This window comes from Marmota marmota, unplaced genomic scaffold, assembly GCF_001458135.2.
Source record: "Marmota marmota marmota unplaced genomic scaffold, marMar, whole genome shotgun sequence".
Taxonomy (NCBI): domain Eukaryota; kingdom Metazoa; phylum Chordata; class Mammalia; order Rodentia; family Sciuridae; genus Marmota; species Marmota marmota.
In genome coordinates this window covers 7327903-7353661 of record NW_025999900.1, presented here as the reverse complement: position 1 = coordinate 7353661, position 25759 = coordinate 7327903, and the positions used below count along the sequence as shown (strand labels likewise).

At 40.4% G+C, this 25759-nt stretch overlaps 1 protein-coding gene across 5 annotated transcripts in view; it reads right to left on the bottom strand.

Annotated features, from left to right (window-relative positions):
- Rad51b (RAD51 paralog B) overlaps nt 1–25759 on the bottom strand; it is a 572244-nt gene that overhangs the window by 45633 nt on the left and 500852 nt on the right. For all 5 annotated transcript variants that reach the window (XR_007345763.1, XR_007345764.1, XR_007345760.1 and 2 more), the window contains exon 9: nt 880–983. Coding sequence is in view for 1 of the 5 variants with exons in the window: in XM_048798566.1 (XP_048654523.1) it covers nt 880–983 (104 nt within the window). In the remaining 4 variants the exon portion in view is untranslated. The remainder of the gene's footprint in view (nt 1–879; nt 984–25759) is intronic.

Below are 25759 nucleotides of genomic sequence, written 5' to 3'. Positions count from 1 at the left end.
CCTTGAGAGACGACCCGACCCACCTCCTAACCGAGTCACTCTCTCACACACACTCACACACACTCACATACACACACTCACACACACTCTCACGCTCACACACATACACACACTAACACACACACTCACACACTCTCTCACACACACATCTCACACTCACACACATACACACACTCACACTCATACACTCACATTCACATACCCACACACACTATCACACACAGTCTCTCACACACACACTCTCACACACATAATCAGACACACTCTCACACTCACACACATAATCACACACACTCTCACACACACATAATCACACACACTCACACTCACACACACTCATACACTCACACTCACACACATACACACACATACACTCACATTCACTAAGCAGGATCTATTTGGCTAAGTTCTCTCTCTTCTCTCTCTCTCTCTCTCTCTCATTCTCTCTCTCTCTCTCTCTCATTCTCTCTCTCTCTCTCTCTCTCTCTATATATATATATATATATATATATATATACATATATACATATATACACACACACACACACACACACATCTCACATATATGATAATCTCACTAAAAACACAGTCAATATTTAATTTACAGACAAATTATCTAGAGGTGTGGTTCTTGGTTATTGCAAATATCAGGGAACATGCTAACTTCCCATGATTTATTCTTACATTGTTTTCCAGTATGTGACTACTGCCCTCACTTCACTATAACTACCAATGAGTAAGCAAGGTTTCTCAATGCACTCTTGCCAGTGTTGGCCCAGGATGGACAAAGTAGCCATCACTTTCAGAAGATCCTCTGATTTCTCGGTACATCTTGTTTTCTAACCTTGACAATGAAGATAACACTGACAAAGAACTCACCTGTCTTCTCTCTGAATCAAGGGACTGGAGAATCAGCCTGGTGTTCACACTGTGACTCCAAGTGTTTCCTAGGGCGGCAATTACACAGCTGGATTCAGAAAAGCCTGAAATGAGATGGCAAAACCATGCTTATGAATGCCCTTTCTTCAAATAGTATTTTACATAAAAAATGTCCAATTAGTACTTGTTGCTTAGATAGTACTCAGAGGCTTGGTTCATAACCACAGAAGTCAATAAATTAGAACAGGAGGACGGGGTTAAGAAGCTTGAGACTGAAAATAAAAACCAGCATGTGTTTCCTTCAACCTCTGTGAAAGTGACAACCACTGGGCCAAACAATAGCAGTTATATGCCAATGAGGTTGCATTGCAAAGCAGCTTGGAGCCATTGCTAATAATCAATCAAGCTCCCCAACATTCATGGCAGAAAAGCATTAAGAGCCAGTATGAAATAGTCTTAATTTAATAGTTAGAATTTTTTTAGCTTGATAAAAATCTTAACTTAATTTTTCTTATCAAATAGAAAAAAATGGCAGCATATACACATAGAATTCCTTTGCCCTCCTACCCACTGTACACATATACACACCCAGAAGGGGAATCTGGAAGATCTTGACATTTCACTTCTAGTCTATTTTAGACAGCCCTATTCCAAGAGAAACATGTTTTTAACTTCTAAGACTTTCCTTTTAGGGAGAGGATCTGAAGTAAACTTCATCTGAGTTCCACGTTTACTCCAACTTGCACTAAATGACTCTCTTCCATCTCTAGTTTCACTGATTACTCTTGACATGACAAGAAGAAAACCATTTCCACTTCTTTCCCATCTTCTTCTTCCACAGGGGAAATTCTCCAAGTCCCATCACGAGAAGCCAACCTCCACTATCATGTCTGGTGCATCCTGAGGTCTCCTCTGAACTCTCTTGCCCTCTTTGGCCCTTGGGCCATGGCAGGAATCCTGGCCTGGGGCCATGGATGTTGCACATTTCTCCTGCCTCATATCTTCCAGATAGCATTTCTTTTCAGCAAGGAGACTAAGGCAGAGAGACTGAAGTCCACTGAAATATCTAAAACAAAACTAGGCCTTAGTGTCTCATTTTTATCCCCTGCTTGCATCATTTGATATGTACCCCTCAGTATGGAATAGGAATTGGTCCTTTTTCCAAGCCAGATATCCTTCAGGGTAGTCTGTCAATTGCACATGGCCTTAATTGTCTGGGTCCAAATGCTACAGTGGATAAATGCCATTCAGTGGCTATTAGCTGGAGGCAACTTTGTTGGAAATGTCTAATTGAGAGTGTTACGGGCATCTAGAGGGTAGAGACTGTTGAAGCCATTAAACATCCTGGGAAGTCCCATGACAAAGAATTATCCAGCCCCAAATAGAACAGTACTAGGTTGAGAACCCCTGGGTTAGATAACACCAGTCACATATATCTTTCCTAGTTCAAGCAGGTCCAGGTATAATTAAGATGGAAATCAATAACATTTCTCAACAAATGGAGATTTTAGCTTGAAGGAGAATTTACTATAGGAAAGAATAAGGGGGTAGCCTTGGATCATCATGGACACTATTCAAAACATGCATAAATTAATGTGAACACAAATAAGGTTCACATTTGATCTGTCCCATTCCCCTATTTAAAATCCTCAGTAATGCCCTATGCCTGAGGATAAAATGTCTACTCCTGAACAATGCATTCTGGGCACTTCATCATTTGCCTCCCTCTCTAAGGTCTATCACTGAATGGTTCACTGTGACCTCCTGACTTCTTTGTCCCCATCCTCCTTGACCTCTTGTCAGCAGCTGATAGAGCATTCACTCTACCAGCCTTCTCTCCTTCTCCTTTTACATGTTGATTACTTCTTTTCCTGCCCTGTCTTTTTCTCCCTCTCTTCTTAGCTGTGGTGGACCTCAGGAAGCTTGGGAGACCAGATTTTTCCCCCTAATACCAAATGCCTTCAGTGGCTAAGAAGGTAAAGGTAATATATGTACATTAGTAAAGAGCCCAGGTGTTGATCAATTAATATGTAAAGGTCTGTATTAGCATTAAGAGAGGTACTCCCTTCTATTCTTTTTGAAATATACAGTCTACCTTTCATTTTCCACTTCTTGATAAAGACAATTTTTTTCTGCTATAGGAAAATCAACACTTCAGGGGCAATAGCAACTATATTTGCATTTTAAAAAGTAGCTTTATATGTGTGAGATAATTCACACATCATAAAATTCACCCATGTGAAATGTACAGTTCATTGGCTTTTACTGTACTCAAAGTATCATTCAACAATCACCACAATCAACTTCAGAACATTTCATCAGCTCCAAAAGAAATCCCACATCCTTTAACCACTGTCCTGGGCACCCCATCCTTTGTCCCCAGCTCCAGGCAACCATTAATCTACTTTTTATCTCTATAGACATCAAGGGATATCAGGGAGGTGAATGGGAATGGGGACTGTGGTGAGAATGCATCCAGGATCTCCAGGGGCAGCCTCTGTTGTCATGTAGCAATGCAGTTCATAATTAACCACACCTTTTGATGTTTTTAAAAGAGAAGCCAGAAAACAATATTTTATGTAAAATTTCCTGATTTTTAAAATGTTAGCTTAATCTTAAAATTTTTGAGTTTTTAAGAACACACAAACATACTTGTGAGCCAGATAGTCTTGTTCTCATCAAGCTAGCAATGTCTGCTCCATACAGCATAATCTCACTGTTGACAAGCCCTGTGCAGGTGATTTCTAAGAATCTGTTTCAACCTCTGACTTGTCCCAGCACCTGTTCTCCATTTTCAACCACAAGAACTGCAAGTTGGACATATGAATTTTAGACTGTCATTTCAATATCTTCAAAGCAAGCTCATAACTTCCAATATAAATGTACTCTTCCTTTTCTGTTCTCTTCTTCAGTCTTCCAATTACCTGGTTTGAAACTTCAGTTTAATTTTTATGTTTCTTTTTCTCCTATGCTTTTTACTTCAATAATGTTCACATTTGATCTGTCCCACTCCCTTATTTAAAGTCCTCAGTAATGCTCTATGCCTGAGGATAAAATGTCTACTCCTGTACAATGTATTCTGGGCACTTCATCATTTGCCTCCTTCTCTCTGGCCTCATCTCTCTAAGGTCTATCACTGAATGGTTCACTATGACCTTCTGTGAAGTCCTATTGATTTATCTGATTTATTTCACTTACATCCTCCTCCTACCTTCCATCTCTCCTACTCCAATCTTGGACCCACATTAGTTTCTACCTAAGAATGACCAGGTTAGATTTCTACCTGATGTTCTTGCTGCTGTCAGCTTCTCCATACTGAAGACCATCCTCTATTTTCCTCCCTGATGACCATGGATAATTCCCCCAATTGAAGATGTTTTCAAGCATGCATAAGCACACTACTGTGCCACTTAAAACCAACATGCTAAAAAACTTTCAATGGCTCCCAAATGACTTCAAAGAATTTTAAGTTCCTAAGATGGACATTCAAGGGCCTTCACCCTGTGCTCAACCTGCCTTTTGTGCTTCTTTTCACTCCACTTCACATAGCCTTTGCTCCAATTTAATCACCCCAATTCCCCTCTTTGTCTGGAATGCTCCTACATCCACATGTCCAAGACCTACCCTGCCTGCAATGCCACAGTCCACGTGCTGACTTCTCTTACTGTTAGAGAAATAATATCTTCCTCCTCTAAACTTCCATAATACTTTACTTCACTCTTTGAATTGGGCACATTCTATCATGGTATAATATTTGTGTGCTTTTCTTATCACCCTTAGTATATATTTTAAAAGGGTTAGATGTATTTCTAATTTATACCAGCATGTCTGACTGAATGCAAAATGTGAGACCCAGAGGATACTTAAAGAGTGATTAAATCACTAATAGGTTATTTCACTAAACTTTGAGCCATCTTATATACTTGTTATAGCAGTGCATTAAATTATTAATCCTATCTTGCTTAAGTTAAGATTATCAGATTTACCTTTTACAAGCAAACTCTAGAATCAAGTTGCTTACAATGTCTGTTAAAGGATAGGATAATGAGAGGATATGCTTTAAAGTTTGCCAAGAAAAAGCTACATGTGAATAATTGGGAGTTGCTAATTGGTTAGGCACTCTTTTTTTAGATAAACTGGAGGAGATTCCCAGGTCTAAAGGAAGACACGGGATGTTTTCAGTGGTCAGAGCTGCATTTGGGCCAGTAGCAAGTATTTAAAGAACTCCATGACACTAAACCAATTAAAGCAGCATAAAAAGTACAATATTCTTGCCTCCTCAACAGGTTAACTCAGGTCCCAACTACGGGCCATGAGTGCAAATGACCATAGAAGCATTTCCAATGAAAACTGAGTAAGATTGAGATGTATCTCCAGGAGTCCTTACAAATATCATGCCACTGTAAGAGTAACAGCAGCAAGGCCTTGAAAGTTAATGATGCTAAAGACAATGTTTTTAAAAGTACTATACACTGGGCACTGTGAAAGTCTTTTTATCAGGGGCTTACATACTGTTTGAGTTTCATATCTTACATCTTTTTTGATCTTCACAGCAACCCTGTGAGATACATAATGTTATTCCTATTAACATTATCTGAGGGTCTAAGAGTTAAGTCACTCCTTCAAGGTCACATGGCTGGTTAAATCTTAACCACTACTCCTAATTGCCTTATCCAGGCTCATTATATCTCTTAAGTCAAATATCCTGTTATTGTGCTAAGTCAATGGGGGCCCTAGGGAGGGCTTGGAGAGCTCAAAGGCCCATCTCTTTGGATGACACTGGCAGAGGTATGTTGTGAACATCTTATCACTCATCTGAACTCTGAATGTCACTAGGGCTTCACACTCAGCTTCCTCTGTTCTGATGTACTTTGATAACCTAGGGCAAAAGGTTTCCAGAAAGATAGCACATGTCCTGGCTCTGCAAATTATTTAACCTTGCTCAATTGGCCCTGTGGCTGGATTCACGCAAATCAGGTGGCCTGGAACTGACCCTCCCTCGTCAGAGGCTTAAAATCTGATCAGGACTGGGAAGATACTTCACTTACAAGGGCCTTTAATGTAGGAAAACAATTGGAAGTGATTATGGAGGTTGGGTCACTTGAGATAGGGAGATGGAGAAGCTATTATAAATGTGTACCCTTATTTTCAACCAGAAAGCTTAGTGGACTCTTATGTCTGTTGACTTTCTAGCATTCCTATGAGAAGGCTGGTATAAATGACTGTTACTGTTATTTATGAGAAATTTAAGATAGGAGGAATCTGCTTACTGGCTTTTCAGAAAAGGTGATTTCCTGCCCAGTTGACCTAATTGGTCAGGAAACAGATAAGTGAATTTTCTCTATGCTCATCTTAAGAGGAAATTCTAAAAACTGGGGTATTTTCTCTCTCCTTTTTGATGATTGTGATATTTAGACCGACCAAGGCAGTATGACTTAATTGTCTGGAATTTGGTTGATTTTAATACAAATTTTAAAAAGCAAAGTAAATGAACTAGGCATTGAAAACATCTTATTGGGGGAATTATCCATGGTCACAGAATTGAACCTGCAGAAGCATTTGGGTAGGCTGCGTAGAGCAAACCTAATTTATTTACTCTGAAGTCAAGGCTGTCTAAAAAAAACCGTGGGAACATTCATCCCCACTCTCTCAGAGACTCCTTTAGGTAAGTCAAAGCATGTTGTCTTTCTATGATGCTTATCCATCTGTAAAATGTGAATAATAATTGTTGCCTCCAGGCAACCAAAGGTTCTTGGTGACCCTGAGATGGAGATACTTGATATGGTTAAATGACAGGAGCAATGATGACCAAACATGGAAGATGAAAGTCAAGAAGAAAAGAAGTTTAATCACCCTATTCTCTATTTTTTATCCTGCTAATCATTAGGAAAGATAGTAAAGCTTAGTAGTGAAGCAGTTAAAACATGGATTCGCTTTCTAGAATCTTTCATGACTACTATCTTTTGGATTCTATTTCCTACTTTTTTGGAGTAGGAGTTGGTTATGAAGACAAATTTCTCACAAGGCAAGGAGCTATCTCTTTGCTCTCTACATACAGAGTATAGCCCTGGTGCAATGAGACTGGAGGAGGATAATTAGGTTGTTATGTAGCTTTAACTTCCAAAAAGGGAATGGGCCTCTGGTACCAACCCGTGTCAGTATTCAGAAGGGGCCTGTTGGAGAGCCTGTAATGAGAAAACTCCTTTTCTGAAAACATTTCAATTTATGACTCCTCTCTTAAGCATTTCTGGGAGGTCAGACTGAATCTCTAGTGCATAACAGAAAAGTGTTTGCCCTGTAGCAGAAGGGTCAACTTTAAAAGGATAGACTTTTCCAAGTTAAAAAAAAAAAAAAAACTGAAGAAAAACAAAGTAGTGACTCCCAGAATAGGAACAGAGGGGAAGGAAAAGTTCACGGCCTTAGAGGAATGAATATTCTGGATATTTGGTCCCTCCTTTCCCTTTAGATGAAAGGCAACTTATTGAAACTAGAAGAGAAATTTTTTTTTTAAAAAGGGGGGTAGGGGATGATCACACTTAAAAATGTTTTCAGGACTAAATAAATCCAGGGAAGGGGTGGTATGTTACCACTGGAACTGACATTCTCTTTCTTATCTCTGTCCTCACATTCTGAAGCATGTTCTATGTAATGCATGAGAGCTGCTGGCTAGCAGGCAGGGCCCTGAAGTTCTATTTTTGACTCAGCTGTGGACTTTTAATGAGGCCAGGTGGGAGAAGGAGAGTGGGATATGAAGAACATCAGAGTAGGGCTCAGTAATGACCAGTTATGTTACCTCTCTCAGCCTCAGTTTCCTCATCCATGACAAGAAAGAGTTGTTCAAAATGACCTCGAAAGTTCCTGCCTGAATTACAAATTTTGTCTATGGTACTTTAATGACAAAAAATTAGTTCCTCATTCAGAACCTCCCTTTCCCCGGGAAGTCTGAGAATGCAGTACTCCATGTGTTGTCTTTGAATTGCTATGCCCTACCCAGCCAGTACCCATTTATGGATATATACGGTGCCCCTTTTTCTGACAGCAGATTTCTCTCCAAACTAGGGATTTTCTTTGTCTATTCTACCTACTAAAACCTTATGAAGGATAAATATGAACTGGCTAGTGGCCAAGTTCCACCGACACAACTTCACAATAACAAAGCTTAAGGATGGGAGTCTGAGTGCTAGAGTATGGATCAGGAGGGGATTATCATCCATTAAATTCAGTTTCTCCTGTTTAAAACCTGGCCCAGGGCAGTTGCTGAGCTTCAGCCTCAGTTTTTCATTGGGGCATCCATTTGAACTGGGGAAGTGACAAAGAATCTTGGTTACTCCTAATAGAAAGTTGACCTAGGGGAAACGTTTAGATCTGTTTTTCCCAAAATTTCCAAGTAGTCTAAGCTACCCCTGTGGGTCTTGTTCTATTCAACGCAAAAAGACAGAATTTCAGCAACTACAATGGAAGAGGACAAATGGATTATAAAAGAAGGAAGGAGACTGCCTAGGCTAGGCTATTTCTAGAATAAGGATTCAAGGTGACCTACAAGCTCAGTGAGGCCACAGGGCAAAGGTATCAAATAAAAGAGATTGGGATAGGCTCAGACATATATTCTCCAGCAAAATTAATTTCCTTGGGGGTTTGTAGTTCACTAACTGAACCTGTGAACCAGCTGTATTTAGTGTGCACTCTACTTCCTTGGGTCTCTAAAACTGACAATGGTCTGTAGGTCAAGTTCCAACGGAAGTGATATTTTTGACCTAGCTCTATAAATAGAGCACTGGAAAAAACCCATCAACTGCAATGGTCCAGGGACCACACGCTATCTATCAAATAAGTAACCACAGTATCTGTGCTACCATTTTAGTTGAGAAAGAAATATCTTTTGTTATTTATAATCCTTTGAGCTTTGAGATTCTCAAAATACTTTAAAGCTATTAGTCTTCTTTCAGATTTACAAATAAGGGATCTGAGGCATAAAACCATGTAACAACTGCCTCATCAAAAACCATATGCCCATGAGGGAGGCATTTAGCTGGCTAATAAAGAAGGTTGCTTCACTTTGGTAAAGCAAAAAAATTCATTTCCAATGTCTTGGCTGGAGGTGAAAGGGACAAATGCAGTTCAGCTTTCCCCTGCACTACACACCGAGGCTGACTGAAGTCTCAATAAAACTCATTGCTAGGGAAAGAAAGAAAGTGAAACAAAAACAGAAAGGCAGGGCAGTCAGCACCTCTGGAATGCAAGACTTAGGTATGGATTAATCCTCTTCGGCAGAAGGTACAGCAGGAGCAGGGGTAAACTAATCTCTAGGATAAAGGCTGGTACATGCCAGCACAAGTTACTCAAATGATGACACTGGCTTTTGCGTGGGGAGAAAGTATTTTGTTTCCATAATCTTGAGTGTCATCTAATTAGGACACTTTTGAAAATGAAATGGAGACATTTTAATGATTATATTGGGATAGCAGGTAAATTGGGACTGTTCTGGGCAAACCAAGATATATGGTAACATTCCAGGGACACCATGTACAAAACAGCCCAGAATCTGGGTGAGGATGTTCACTCTATTAGAAAAAGCTCAGTGTGGAAACCATCCCATATGCCAACCAAACAGTTCTGAAGGTGATACTACATAGGGCTGCTCTGTTGTGTTTATAGTGACAATCATCAAGGTCCTCAAAGATAGCTGGGGAACACTAGCAAACTAGAGAAGAACAGAACTTGTGTCCAAATAGAAAGACACCATCTCCTCTCACCTGCTCAGCTCCCAATATCCTCCAGGAGGTCATGTCCCTGAACCTCTTCTCAAATAGTTCGATTATCGCTTGCCATCATCTATTTAAGGGGGGAAATCCTGAATGATAATCTGGACCCTAGGCTCCCAACCCTTTGAAACAAAATTTTTAATTAAAAGTGAATTCCTTATTCAAGAAAACACATGCACCCTTAGGTAAATACTAGCAAAATAATGCAAAGAAAACAGAAACTGAACAATTTTTTAAAATATGAGGAATTTTCTTTTTGAATTCTTGTTTCATTGAAGATAAAGTCACAGCCAAATATGGGGCTCATGCCTGTAGACACAGCTACTTGGGAGGCTTAGGCAAAAGGATTACAAGTTCGAGGCTAGCAACATCAACTAAGTGAGACCCTATCTCCAAATAAAACAAAATAAAAAGGGCTGGGGATGTAGCTCACTAATAGAGTGCCTGTCTGGTATTATATAAGGTCCTGGGTTTGATCCCCATCACTGGAGGTGGGGTGTGTGTGCGGGGGGAGGCTGTGTGGGATAAGACAGAAGGATGAGAAAGATGCTACATGAAATTTTTTTTTTCCACAATGTGTTCTATCTGCTGGCTCTGAATTCTTCAAATTGCACATATCAGCTGTCTTGGTATGACCTTGGCTTTTCTGCTCCCATAGTGGAATCTTAGGCAGCAGGAGGACACCAGTGTGGTGAGCCACTTCTGCCGTTTATGCAAATTATGGTCGCCATTACAAGATGGCGCTGGCTCCGCTGTGGTCTGTGACAAACAACTCCTTATTTGGGAGAGTTGGCGCATGACTTTTCATCACCCTATGAGAAAGCTCCACGTGGCTGCTTTGCATTGGGGCTTGAGATGCATTATTAAGGCTGGGAGGGGCATCCGAGAGGGAGAAGAAGAACTATCAAGGGCCTGAAATAAACTACTGAAAGAAGATTCCTGAGTGTTGCGTCTTCCTTGCGGGCAAGAAGTCGCGACACACCAGAGCTGAATTCTAATAAGTCTTGCATATTATACATGGTTATCATCTCATTTTTGACCATCTGATATTTACTTCAGGTGACATTGGCTGACACAGAAGGAACACAGATGTTTGTTCTCATCTTATATTGGTTATAGCTCTAATGGCTGGGGGCCGGGGGCTGGGGGAATCACACCCAGATGTGTGCCTTTAGTCAGCTACCTTTGGAGAGAGAGGTGAAGGGTTAAAAAAATGGCATATCCTTTATCAGTTACTCTTTTGATAACTATATCACTTAACTGAAATGATATCACATAACTGACTTAAAACTATAATGAAGTAATATTTGAAAGCTTTATATATCCAAGGACCTGGATTAGACAATGAGAAAGTCAGGTGACAATGCACTTGACTGAAAAGCCAGAGGACACATGTGATTTGCCTTTGGGATTTCAGTTCAGAAGGAAAATTCAGGACTGAGAGCTGGTTCTTTGCTGGTACCTTAGCTGATATGACTTGGTCCTGGATGAAGACTGCTCTGCTTCAGGCTCACACTAGATCATTGCTCTATGTAAGCAGTAAGGACACAAGAGAATATTGTTATTTATCAGGACATATATTTTAAAAAAGAAAAATGTTTTCATGAATATTTCCATGAAAACATCAGTTGTCACAAGCCATCCATGGGTTGTGTGTGGATTATTGTGCGCAGTAGCCCACAATACTGGGGATAAGTCTGGCACTGGTAATTTACGTGGGGCACCCCCCACAGGGACTGACCGCCTGATACAGGTGAACTTCCCCCTCAAGCTCTGCTAAAGATCCCACACAGCACCTGAGATGGGTGACCTGCCAAGATGTCAGTCAATCTGCTGACTGCAAGACATCAAGAATTAAGACTTTGCCCTTGAAACCTTATCCCTGCCTTTGATGTACCCCCTTAAGTAAATCACCAGAGCCATCTTTTCTTTGTCTGGTTCCAGACAAACTAGATAGATCTAGTTCCATGTGGACTAGATCTATCAGGGGCTTCGCCTATTGTAAATATATTTCTGAGTATTTGTGTTTTGTTATTTACTAATTATTTGAGATTTTTAAGTTTTAGGGTGGCTTAGATTCCCCAGGGCAGGAAGAAGAACCCCCAAATGAGATGCTGGCTGTCGATCCCTGTTAATCAGTGGCTTAAAAAATTAATGCAAAACAACATTTCAACTTAATGCAATGTCTAATCTTGGACCAAAAAAAAAAATGTCATAAGAGGGGTGAAGTGGCGACTTGGAAGGCTAAAGTAGGAGGATTACAAGTTCAAGGCTAGCTGGCTTTAGTAACTTAGTGGGACAATGTCTCAAAATCAAAAAATAAAAAGGGCTAGGAATGTAGCACAGTGGTAAAGTGCCCCTGGGTTGGGTCTCCCATACAAAACAAAAACAAAAACAAAAACAAAAAAACACCCAAAGAAACAAACAAACAAAAGCCATAAGGACATTATTGGGACACTTGGCAAAGTTTGAACAATGCTGGTATATTAGATAATAGTAGTGTATCAATGCTAATTTCCCTGGTGAGATAATTACATTGTGGTTATGTAAAATAAATTGCTTTTCTTGGGAGATAAATGCTAAAATATTTGGAGATGAAGGATCATGATATCTATAGCATTCTCAAAATGGGCATGCAGATATTATAAAAATAAAATGATAACAAAATGCAAGAGAGATAAAACAAATATGACAAAGTATTAACAACCTAGGTAAAGGGTATATGGGGAGTTCACTGTACTTTTCTTTGAACTTTTCTGTAGGTTTGAACTCTTTTCTCTGGATCTTACCCCTCAAAAAATTATTGTGAAAATACAGATTAGCTTACCCTAAGAGATGATCACTGATATAAAATCAGTACATTGGATTGGATTTCTGGAGAAATTATTAGAGCATTGTTTCAGATGTGTATTCTGTGCATCAGAATCACCTTGTTCATTTAAAACAATGCTGAATTCTGGGCCCCAGCTCAAACTTAATGAATCAACATCTCCCAAGGTGCTGCTCAGGAGTCTGCATTTTTGAAAAGCTCTCGGAGATGATGTTCATCATGTGTGAGGCATATGCTGTTTCGCTTGCAATTGTAGCCTCCTGGGTGAGGAGGAGAGTGCACATACCCTTGAGGATATATTTGCATTAGAAATCCGCCACCTTGTATCTTGTGAAATGGCTCTGTCCTTTTTATTTTGAAGGCATCATTCTGGAGAATGTCCTTTGGCCCAGTTTTTAAGACTCCTGTTTGCTGATACAGAGGGGAGAGGTAAATGTTCTTTAGAATGGCCATAATTAATCTGACTGGAGCTGTTGTCAGAGATGTCACCCAAAACATTAATTCAGAAAGTCTTGGTGAGGAGGGGTAACCGACAGCCTGTGGTTTAAAACAGGCCAGGGCTAGTGCCTGGTCACTCAGAGACCCTCATTAAAGTCCCTTCTCCGTCATGCTCCCTGACCTGCAGTTCTTCAAGACATCATCTTTCAGAGTTCCAGCTCCTCTGTCTCCTCTGTGAGACAGGAACAGAGACTCTCCTCACAGGGAGTCAGGAGAATCAAGGGGACAGGAGACAGCCGCCCTGAGGTGCTTTGAAAACTCAGAGGACGTTAGTGCAGCTGATAAAGTCAACTAAAGTGTTTCTTTCCTTTGATCTCAAGATGTGGGCACAATCATTACCTCCACTTCATACAGAAGTGACTTGATCACTGAAACCTACTTCACTGAAGGCAGAGCTGGGGCCTGAGCCCAGGCCTTCCAGGACTTTCCATGGTCCCTGTGCTTCCTTTCTGACATAAGAGAGCACATCTTTGTGGAGAATGCTTTTAATTATCACCTTGCCCAGAGCGTGATGATTTATTGTTATGCTTTTCTCCCACCCAGCTCCACTGCCCCTTGCCCCTTGGGGAAGCAGAGGATCCTGATAGGAATCAGGACATGTTCATGAGCAGGAGGGAATGGAATGCTGGCGTCACACTTGCTTACTGACCCCGAAGGCTCTCAGAAGGGGGTGAGGGAAAGAAGTTTGGTGCAGGGGATCCCAGTTTCTCAAACTCCTGAGTTTTAGATGAGAACCCAAAGGAATTTCATTTTCCCACATTGGTGAATTCGCCTTGTCTGCTTGAATTCCCTCAGTGCTGCTTGTATTTCCTCCACATCTGAACTGGGCCTCCTGAGTCAAGGCTAGGAGAAGCTGGGACACTTCTCCTTTTGGGAGGTATGTGCCCCCACATGTACGCATAATGTGAGAGGCAGGGATGTCCCTATGGCCACCCAGCCAACACAAGGCTCACAACAAATGGGGGTCATTGGAGGGGGAAAAATTCCATTTTTGATAGACAATCACACTGGCCTCTAGAACAGAAGTTGCAAGATTCCAGCATCATGCAGACTGTTAGTATGTGTGTTGTGGCGGGTGGAGGGGGTCTTGGGCAACAGAGATGACCATCCTCTAAATTCCTAAATTGGGTGCTCCAATCCTCAGGGGCCCAGTCAAGTGTTTTCAAGCTGCCTTATAGAGGGAAAGGTAAACAATGATAAATATGCTGATACCAGTGGGATTATTTTAACTGGGGGAACTGGTTTTAGTGAGCAGCGGGCAGTCAGGACACATCTGCAAAATATGAATTCTTAAGCAAAGCAATTTCCTTCTTCCTTGATAGCTACTATTTATCCAGAAACAGGAAATAAATATCCAGAAATGGATTTGCTGAAAATGGCCAGTATCAGAAGAGTAATCAAGACCTCTGATCTCGTGTTATGAATCCCACACCTCAGATGTCAGTTGATGTAACAAGTAATGGTCAAGACTTATTCGGTAACACTGGGATAATTAGTGTGTTTCAGGTGCTAGGCTAAATGGCTCACTTACATTATCTCTATGAGGAAGGTACCATTATCAGACCAATTTTGCTTGGGAAATGGCAGAACCAGGATTAGAACACCACAGTCTGGTTCATTATTTCTCCTTTCAATGATTCTTTCAGTCATTTAGAAAGTATTACAAGAGTGATCATTTGTCATCCCCTGTGGGAGGGAACCTCAACTCATCATTTCTTAGACACTCCACTTGTCTTCTTTTCCTTATTAAATTTTAGTATGCAATTTATTTTTCAGAGTCATCTATGCCATTCTAGAAAAGCATATTTTAATAATGTTCTCTTCCTAATGTTAGGAAACTCTTAGTCATATGATAGGCTTCTAGCAATTGATACAGAAGAAAAATAAATCTCCAGGTTTCCTCCAACTGAAAATATGTAAAATAACCCCAGTTGCCAAAGCCATGACTGGCTTTCTTTCTGTGATTTTAATTTACACATCCGGCTCACCTTTTGCCAGAAACGTATGATTATATATCTTTATATCTTAGAACATTTCTATATTTTATGACATTTTTTTTAATCACCACAATTCTGATATTTATGATTTCTTTTATAAGTGTTAACTCTACAGTGAAAAAAATAAAACAGAGGAAGTTAAACATAAGAGAGTTAAGAAGAGCCCTAACAAAAGCCAGTTAGCCCATGTTTTCATGTTCTGTGCTTCTGGGGTGGGAAGAAGGACAAATCATAGCTACTATCTATGAACACCTATTGTGTGTCAGAAACTGTTCTAAGTACTTAACGTAATGATAAACTCTTAATCATCACAATAACAAAACAAAGAAGATACTATTATTGCCCTCATTTTATAGATGACAAAACTTTACCTCCATTGTACAACTAGCAAGTGGAAGAGCCAGGATTCAAAACCTTGCAGTCCAGGACCCATATGCCAGCCTTACCCAGGATTCTGACAAGCAGCAGTGGCTGTGATCCTTGCTCTGGACACTTCCCATGCCAGCAACTGAGTTAGACTACTAACCAAGGATTCTTTAAAAATCCTTAAACCAAGAAGGCCCATAAAGTTTTTATGACATTATCATAAGCCCACATGTTTATGAAACAAACTAATGGTACAAACAGAAGAATCATGTGTTTATTATTTTTTGAAATGAAAGATTCTATCATTGGTTCTTAGAAAAGTGGTGTGCCCACAGCCATGCACTTAAGCCACTGGTCAGTACTAGGATAAACACTCCATTCACATCCACCCCTTGAGTCTGTATTACTGGTTCCCTTGGAGGGTCCCATGGACTCCCTTGCCTGGATCCGGGTACCTCTGCAGTTGTCTATGGCTGTGTTTAAGATGAAAGGCTCCATGGCAGCCCAAGTTCTAAATTAAAAACAGCACAACAATGATGATGTAGCAGCAACAATAAAATAATAATAAAGTAGGTGGTGGAAGTAACTCAAGGGTGTAAAACTTTCCTTAAACTGATCATCAAGAGAAGGCAAGGGAAGTTCCCTATTTAAACAGGCAAGTGCCTAACAGCAGGAACCTAAACTCATTATTATTCTGTATTTTCTTTTTTCATGACTGGAAAGTTTTTCTATTCTTCCCCCTTCTATCCCTCTCAAAAGAATCACAAACTTTAAAAGTAGCAAGCCCCTACTTTAAAAAAATTTCTAAATAAAAACTCATAAAACCATAGTGATTGCAAAACTGTTTTGTCTGGGGGAAGGGCAGGTTTTTTTTTTTCTTAGAAGAGCTAATTTCATAGGATTGGAAAAGGAGAGAGATGAGAGGAGAAAGGGTGGGAGCACAGAAGAAGAGAGGCGGGAGAGGAGGGGATAAAGAGGAAGAATCGCTGGCTTCAAAAAGCAACATTGTCCAGAGAGGTGAAAGGGAACAGATGGCCGTGGAGAATGTGGCCCTCAAAGCCCCGAAGAAAAGGGCGATGCTGACAGATCTTGCTGTTTCCCATTGACGCTTGGGTGTTCTGGGGTGGGGAGCCGAGGCCAGTGCAGGGGACAGACCTCTGTTCCCAGCGGCTCACTGGGACACTGGTACTGAGGCTCATTGAGAAGAAAGAGCAGGCATGGGGGTGTGGGGGCAGCAGCTGTGGCCACAGAGGGAAACCACAACAGTGGGCAGCAGCAGGGACAGCCTTCTCCTTCTCCTCTGGCTTGACCCAGGAAGGTTAGCCCAGTGCTGGACTTTGTCCTGGCAGAGGTGAAGGAAAGGACAGGAGCTGGAGAACCCACTGGGGGAGGCTGTCTGGGGTAAACAGACACCCGGGGAGAGGGAAATGAAGAGAGGATTCCAAGTGCCTTTAGAAGATTGAAGACATTCAAACTACAATAAACAAGAAATCTGGGTCTTTGAAAAAGGTCAGAGAATCCTGCCAAGTTAATCTGATATTATTTCACAGCATCTCAGGGCACAGAAGCAATTTGCTGAGGAAAACTCAAACATGAGTTGGTGGCAGACTCAGGAAGGGACCCAGGAGTTGGTCTCAGGGGTTTGTCAGCCCCTGAAGAGGTGCAGGCTTCAACAGGGGTTGCCTGACACAGCAGGACCAAGGAGCAGAGGTGGGTTCGTGTGTGCATACGTACGCCTTAGGCACAGGAATGGGATGCCCATAGGCTCCTTGCATGTAACTACACCACACTGGAGGATTGTCACTGGAGACTCACACGTCATTTCAGAGAAGAAAGAGTACTTGAACCCCTGGCCTGGCTGGTGAACTTGTCCTTCAGCCTCTGCAGATGGAGGCCTGGAGAACGGGTGAAGAGGGGAACTGGTTTGCGGAAGCAGTTATTACAAAAAGGCTCATAAACTTCAGGGACAAAGATGTAATCAGTACAATTTCCTTAATATAACTTTGATCAGGAAAATTATCATTTCAAATGACGTCTTGACCTCTCTATATACCCTGAGGAGGCTCCTGCCTCTTAAGAGGGAACCACATTGTTCCTGTCTCATGGTCCAGTCAGCCCAGAGAGCTATAGTAGCTCAAAACATTTCTCTAGTTCTGGTTTTCCACTCCTCCTGCTTGGCTCTGAAAAGGACAGCAACCTGTACTGAGGGCTATGAGTCTGGAGACAGTGGAGTATAGGTTTGGGGGAACAGATCCCTCATCTGATCATTTGGAAATATCCCTATACGTCAGGCCCCATGAACATCTCTCATCTAACCTTCTGTGGGAGGAAGGGGATTTAAAAGAAAGCTCTAAATATACTGAGTGACCTGCAAGTTCACCTTTACCTGGGGGTAGGCCTCCCTTTTCACCTGAATAAGGGTGTGACATGGCCATCAAGTCCCACATTTTGCACTGGACATACATCTGAGTTACTGAGAAAATTCCCATGGAGCGGCATAATAAAAAAGATCGACCATGATAAAGACCTTGGCTTTTATTTCCCTGCTTCATCCAAATTGCTCCCCAGGCGCTTTAGACTTAGAAACTCCACTAATCAACCTTATAAACAGCAGCCCAGCCTCTGCATAGAAATTACTTTGTATAGCTCCTAAGTGAAATGCCCCAGGGGATAGAAGATGCCCAAGGCTTTAACAATTACAACATAACACAGCCTCAGTATGAGAATAGAAGACAAGCACACTTTGACATCCCAATTGAAACTCCAGACTGAATCCGACATAGAAGAATGTAATTACCTTTCCTAGTTTGATGGTACACTAAAGAAATTGGAGAAGTGGAATACCTATTAGGTCCCCACTAATCCTCCTCCTACATTCAAAGCAGGGCTAGTTCCTGGAATTCATTTCTGAGTATTCTTACTCCCCACTATTGTTAAACAGCTCAATTGATAAGTGCTTCCAGCTAATAATGCGTTCTGCTGAGCTAACCCCCTCCTCTTTCCCAGCAGCTCAAAGCACTTTACAAATATCACCTCATTATTCTTTATGGCACTCAAGTGAGCCTGATAGGTGGAAAGGTTCATTATCTTCTCCTTGCCAATGGGGAAATAGACAAAGGGAGGAGAAGTGACTCGCTGAAGCCAACAAAGCAGAGGCAGAACTGGAACTAAAACTCAGCCATTCTCCTGACTCCAAATGTGCACATGTCCTATGTCAGCTTGTAAAGCAGATCTGCTGACAGGGCAGGATTTCCTTGCTGTGGGCTGTGTTGTAATCAACAGGTCCACAGCCATCAGGACAGTGGGCTAGAGGGGAAAGGGCATGAGTAGAGATGGAGAGGCCCCATGAAAATGGCCTTAACTAGTTCAGACAAATTTCTTCATCTCTGAGTTTCACTTCCCTCCTCAGAGAAGGAGGTATTTAGGTTAGAGGGTCCTTCAGCTCTGAGACAAGGGGTGAAGTGAGAGTTTGAAAAAAAAGGTTTTATTTTTCACCAGCCCCTTGTGATCATCCCTTTTGTAAGCTTGAAATAGCAACCTCATCTTTTGATAGAGTGCTTCATGTCATCCACTGTCCACCCAAATAATAGTGGGGATCAAATCAGTCAGTTTGATATGGAAAGTGGGAGAGGTGGTGCTGGGGTACCAAGGCCAAGTATTAAAGAGAGACAAGACAGGCAGAGAGCAGGAAGATAGAAGATTGCAAGGGCCATAAAGGGAAACATTGGCAAGCAATACCTTGAGCCACGCTTCAGCCCCAACCAGGGGCACTCCCTACATTCCATGGAACCCAGGACAAGTTCTCCAAAGTGTAAGAAGGTCCCAGTGACACAGGGTTTGCTTTGGTTTTTCTAAATAGAGGATTCATTTGCTAACCCCCAAACTCATGTGAACAATGTCCTGATGTACCATGCACTGGTGGTTTTCCATTTAAACAGAATTTCATTTTAATGAAACATTAATATGCCTTCTTCAAGTTAATTAAAACTGGATTACACAGCAGATTTTGTAGGTTTTAATTTGTGTGGTTTGAGTTCCATAGGCCAGAGCTTTAAAAAAAACAAAAACAAAAAAAACAAAAAACTGCAATATCTTATCACTCTGATATTCTACACTTTCTTTTCCTAAATGATGCTTTGGTACTCTTCTTGTGCCACAAAGAGAGTTAGAAAGTAGGGACATTTAGTAAAATCAATATTTGTTTGTAGAAGCAGCCCCCACAACCAGCATAATAACCTTGGAATGAGTTTTGGGTGATGGGCCGATTACAGTGACTGGATATAAAAGACTGACTGTGCAGCCGCCAGAAGAAACACATTTTTGTAATAATTGAGTTGTTTCTATTGGCTCAGCCTTCTTTGCATTCACCATGGGAACTAAGTCAAGTTTGTTTGCTTTTCTTTCAGAGATTACAGAGCATTCTTATTCCTTCTACATACAGAGTAAAATGAAAATAATAGATATCTCCTGAAAGTTTTTTTTTTTTAAAGATAAAATTTTAGTCATCTTCAAGTACAGCTGTAAGGGCAACTGGTTGCAAACTCTATTCCATCTGCTCTCTCTGAGGGCCTCAGCTTGACCTTGTGGAACCTTCTTTCTGGGAAGTTAAAGAATTTCCAGGATTAGCTCAAGTCTGAGGCTGCCAACTGTGACAATCTACAAAGCTCTCTTAGGTAATGATTCAGACCCCATTTCTGCTCAAGGCCAAGACGGTCCCCAGTGAGTTAAAGATATTCTCATTTCCTGGACCTAGACTATAATGTGAGTTGACCCCGGAAGAATTTTGGAAGGCAAGCCTCAGCATCTTTGCATACTAAAGATTCAACAACTGATATATCTGTGACAACTGAAATGTAATTAAACTTGGAAAGTAAGGGTGAAGTGGTCATCAGAAACAAGTTTCAGAAAGAACACCACAAGAACAGAGAGAGAGAGCATGCAAGAGAAAAAGACTCACAAATTTAATAACGATCAGATCAATCTTCACTATCTAATTGTGAGGGAAGTGTCTTGTGAAAATCTCCTGGACTGAATATTTTAATTTTCCAGCAGAATGCCAAATTTCCAATGCTGATTAGATAAAATGCCAAATTCCTCTCACCATCCCAACCCTAAGTTGGGTAAGAATGAGTCAATACTCTTACTGACATCAGCTGGCCCAGGAAAGAGAAGGCTGCAAATCCTACCAGAGACAGCCCAAGTGTAACAGGGTCGGATATTGCCCTGATCACTCCTCAGACACTGTCTTTCCTTGAATCTTCCAAATAGTGCAGACATCTAGGTGGCTGATGAAACAGCAAAGGAGCTTCTAACCTCTCTATAACTAACTCTCTGTAACTAACTCATTCTGTGACTTCCATAGACCTCCCTTTCTCCATTTAAACAACAACAACAAAAAAAGTAGGATTGGAGTGATTCTAATGTTCCTTTGACCTCCGAGATGCCCTATGACTACTGTATCTCTGCACAGACTGGCATTTTTCCCATATAGGGTATATTCTCTACCTTTTAAGTTTCAGCCAATGCAGGCCTCCAAGAGTGCCTGACAGTCAGTGTCTGAGGAGTCTCAGGTCATGTATTCAAGTTTTACTTGCTAACAGGAGCATTTACTTCTTACACTCCTGCAGGATGGGAGTTACCTCAGAATTATAGTGTTCCAGGTGACATTAATCAGGGAAAACCACTAGTATATGCCAATAGATAAAATCCAAAATGAGTAAAGATGAAGATCTCAAATGTGAAGATTTAACAAGTCCAAACTATAACAGGTTAAGCTCATAGTGTGAACATTTAGTCAGTAAAGACTAGCTTTTTAAATAAATGACTAGAATTTCAAAACTTAGATTTTTCCATTATCCAAGATTTGCAATCTAGTTAATAACCCAGCTCAGCAACTATATCCATAACAATGTATTTCCACAATGTTGGTTGAGGAAATTTTAAGAATAGTCAGCAACTCCAAAAAACTTTTCATTCAAGGACTCCAAAATGTTATGTAAGTATTATTTCTTATGATCCCAAACAGATGTGGTGATGAGGCTCTTCATCTGAGAAATAAGGAACATTTTACAGGATTGTCTTAGGGTAGAAAGTAACCAGGACTTAACCGAGATTCCAACAAGCCACTCTCAGAATTATCTGGCTTCTAATCTGTTACACATTAACAGAAGAAGCAATGGGCTCAATTTGGTATTCAGTATCAGATTTCCCTAGCAACTCAATGGTCCATTTGCTTATTACCTTTATTTGGAAATCTGGAAGTCTGACCAGGATGGACCAAATATAGAACTGCCAGAATGATTAATACATAAAAACTCATGTGTATTCTTAATTTTTTTTAAAAAATGAATTTTCACTCTTCTACATTACTTTTAAATTCAGTTTAGAGTGCAGCTTCCTTAAGATAGACTGACATTTAGAACACATTGATAAATCTGGATAAAATAAATACAAAAGCTAATTGCAAAGAAGTTGTTAAGCATTATGTTCTAATTTTAAAAACTGACATAAGTTTTATACATAGAAAAGTGGCTAGAATTATAAATACTTATATTTTTCATCATCTTACTGTAATGGGTTATAATCTTTATTTTCTTTTTTGGCTACCCATATTTCCTATTGAAAAGAACATAGATAAACTTCATAACACAATATTGAATAGAAGAACTAATACCAATGAGGTTCAGAACCTACTGTTTGACTCCATTTATATAAATAGGCAAACTAATCTATGGTTGTAGAAGTCCAAAGAGTGGTTTAGGTTCTACTAGGAAGAGCGGGGAGGGGTGGGACAAGGGGAATGAAAGGAAGGGGGAATTTGTGGGTCGGGTATTAAATGTTCTGCTTCTTAATCTGGATATTGGTTATACATGTGTGTCCACTGAGAAAATTTGTGGAGCTGTACACTTATGATGCATACACTTTTTTGTTTGAAGAATATACATGATTTTAAAAGTTACTTAAAAAAATACTAAATGCTTCTTCACACATACTGCCAGGAAATCTAAAGGAAAGGCTCTTTGTGAGGAGGCAGAGAGAGAGATTTCAAACTGCACTTTCAACTGTACAGTGGTCTTCTTTGGGTGATGACAACGACAAGGAAGAGACAAGTATAACTCCACAGAGAGGGGCCCTGGCATATAGCTCCTTAAAAGCAGGAAAAAAACCCACAGATGTATGTCACTGAAGGGTCCCAATTTGTGAAGATCAGTATCCTTGCATATCCCTTGACAATACAAGATTAATGGTAACTCTCAAAATCTGAGCAAAAAAATTTCACTCAACTCAAGCTCACTAGAGGCCTTGCATGAACCAGATGTAGCTACCTTGGGAGGTGCAGTTCCTGTACAGGGCCGACATCTGTGAAAACAAGTAGCTGATTCAGTTACAAGGGAAACTCTGTGAAGGCAGAAACTTTGTATTTCCAATGCTTAGGGCAAGATCTTCATAGGATAGGGACTTGATAAATATTTTTGAGATAAGTGAATATAGAAAGCTACTTTCAAAAAGAAGAAACTATTTCAACTCAAGTAGCAGTTACCATGAATGGTAAAGGGGAAGGAAAAGGATGGACTTAGGATGATACATATTGGATTGGTGATATATGTCTGTGTCCCTTCCAGTGTTCCTTCATTAAGCTAAGATGGGCTAAGGCATGGGGAGATTTGTGTTGCTGTACATGTCTGGTAAAGCAACCCAGAAGAAGAGCACTGTCCAAGAGAAATATAATGCAAGCCACAAATATAATTTAAAATTTTCTAGTAGCCATATGAAAAGATGAAATAGAGGTCAACAATACATTTTAGTTAGCACAATATGTCCAAAACATTATCACCCCAACATATACTCAATATAAAAAATTAAGATATTTTACATTATTTTTTCCCACTTTACATCTTTGAAATCCAGTGTGTATTACACTTATAACACATTTCAAGTCCTCAATGACCACATGTGATTACTGCTATTGTATAGACAATGCAGATCTAGGAGGATGTCCATTTGGTGGTGTTAGTAATATGTGTATGAGAGAGGTGGTATGAGAGATAGAGAAGACTTTGATAGGATTTAATCCTGGCCCTAGGTGCTCTTGAGGTAAGCTGTGTCCCAGTCCTTTGTTTCTATAGATATGCCAGTATCCTTGTGATAATTTTACTTTCTGTCACATGCAATAAAAAGAGACAGATACAGAGAAAACACACCCACAGGTATGCTTTTCAGGCACATTGCCTGTCAAACCATAGATACTAAATCAGCATAGTTTAATTTATAAATTAAAAAATAAAGGCATTAACAAAAATGAGCCACTATTTATTCTAAAGGTTTTTATGCCACTTGCTGTAGGTTACACAATCAATTTGTCTATCCTTTTTGTGAACAAATGAACCAAAGTCTAGTTCCAACTTGAAGAATTCCAGGTGCAATTTAGCTGTAAATTCTGAATCAAACAGGAGTTTAATAAGGTGCAGGCACTACAAGTTACCTGGATACTATCCATCTGAGACTGCTTCAATGTAAAAGAAATTAAAATAACAGCCTTTCTATCAGCCAGCACACCTCCTGCTTCATCTCAGGACTTGTCTTCCTGCCAACATGCATTTATTTCTGTGTGTCTTCAGTTAAACATGGAACTGGAGTTTGAGGAGAATGAGTCAGTGGTTTGGGTCTGCTGAGGGAAAAACAGCAGCCATCTCTGATACCAAAACCCAAATCATTTGGTATCATATGTTTGGCATTTCAGTATTGTTGTTCATTTCCTCCAAATAGGTCCAGACACACAGGCAGAGGTAGTATCCATGAATTTACCGTTTCCTCTGGATTATAATTTTTCTGTGTCATGAACCAGTCTTTGGGCCTTCAAAACTGTAAATGCTACCCTAGTTTTGGGGATATCTTTGCAGGTGGCATAGTGTAAGTAAGTTGGAAAGTCAGGATGAAATGAGAGGCAGAAACAATCACCTTCCCACTGGCTGGCAGGAAAACCCCCCTGGGACCAGGAAAAGAGAAACACTGAATGCCATTAAGAGGAGTTCTTTTTTGGGATTGGCTTACTTCGCTTAGCATGATATTCTCCAACTCCATCCATTTACCTGCAAATGTCATGATTTTATTCTCTTTTAATGCTGAGTTACCATTGTGTTTATATATAACAAAGTTTCTTTATCCATTCATCTATTGAAGGGCATCTAGGTTGGTTCCACAGTTTAGCTATTGTGAATTGAGCTACTGTAAACATATATGTGGCTGTGTTACTATAGTCTGCTGATTTTAAGTCCTTTGGGTAGAGACCCAGGAGTGGGATAGCTTGGTTAAATGGTGGTTCCATTCCAAGTTTCCCAAGGAATCTCCATACTGCTTTCCAGATTGATTGCACCAATTTGCAGTCCCACCAGCAATGTATGAGTGTGCCTTTCCCCATATCCTCGCCAACATTTATTGTTGTCTGTATTTTTGAATATTCTCTCTGATAAGTGGCTGCTGATCCATAATGGGAGATGGGGCATGGGAAAAATGGAGGAACTTTGATTGGGCAAAGGGGAGGGAGCAGTGGAAAAGGGTTATGGGGGCAGGAAAGATGGTGGAATGAGATGGACATCATTACTCTAGGTACATGTATGAATGCACATATGGTACGATGCTACATCATGTACAACCAGAGAAATGAAATTGTGTACAATGAATCAAAATGCATTCTGCTGTCATATATACCTAATTAAAATAAATTAATTAATTTTAAAAAATTTTAAAAAGCTTTGGAAAAGTTAAAAAAAAATTTAAAAAGAGTTCTTGTTTGGCTTGGAAAACCTCTGATGCTAAAAGGAATGTGCAATCCAGTGTTCTGGAGGAGATTGGAAGGGCCACTGGGGTCCCAGGCAGTGTCATGGCAGACACAGAAAGGACTAGGCAAAAGCAAGCTCTCCATTATCTCCTACTGCTAAGATTCCTGAATGAGTCCTGTTTGTGCTGAATGTGGGAGGAATTTGCTGTGATTCCTGCCATCCAGATGGTGTAAGATAGTCAGTGGGTGCCTTACAACAAAGAGTGGAGAGGAATGGTATGTGGTTGCTGCTTGTGTATGAGTCATAGGCTTGTAAACGCCTTTATATCTTGCACAGATCATTCAACATTTAATTGTAGAACTTAACTCTCTATGAAGTTAGACCATAGACAGTTCCTGATTTGCCCCAGTTAACAGGGTTAAGCAGGTCAAAGAATATCTAATATTTAAATTTTCTGCTCATCCTAATTTGTTTGGGAGAGACACTTAGCAGATGGATACCCCAGCAGAAAAGGACTCCTGAGTTCTTCCAATAGCTTCTGTGTATTAAGTTCCTACTTTTATCTCAAAGTGCCACTTATTAAAAGGAGGCAAAAATAACCTCCAAAGAATACTGCCCTAACTGTGGATGAGATCATTCCTGAGAATC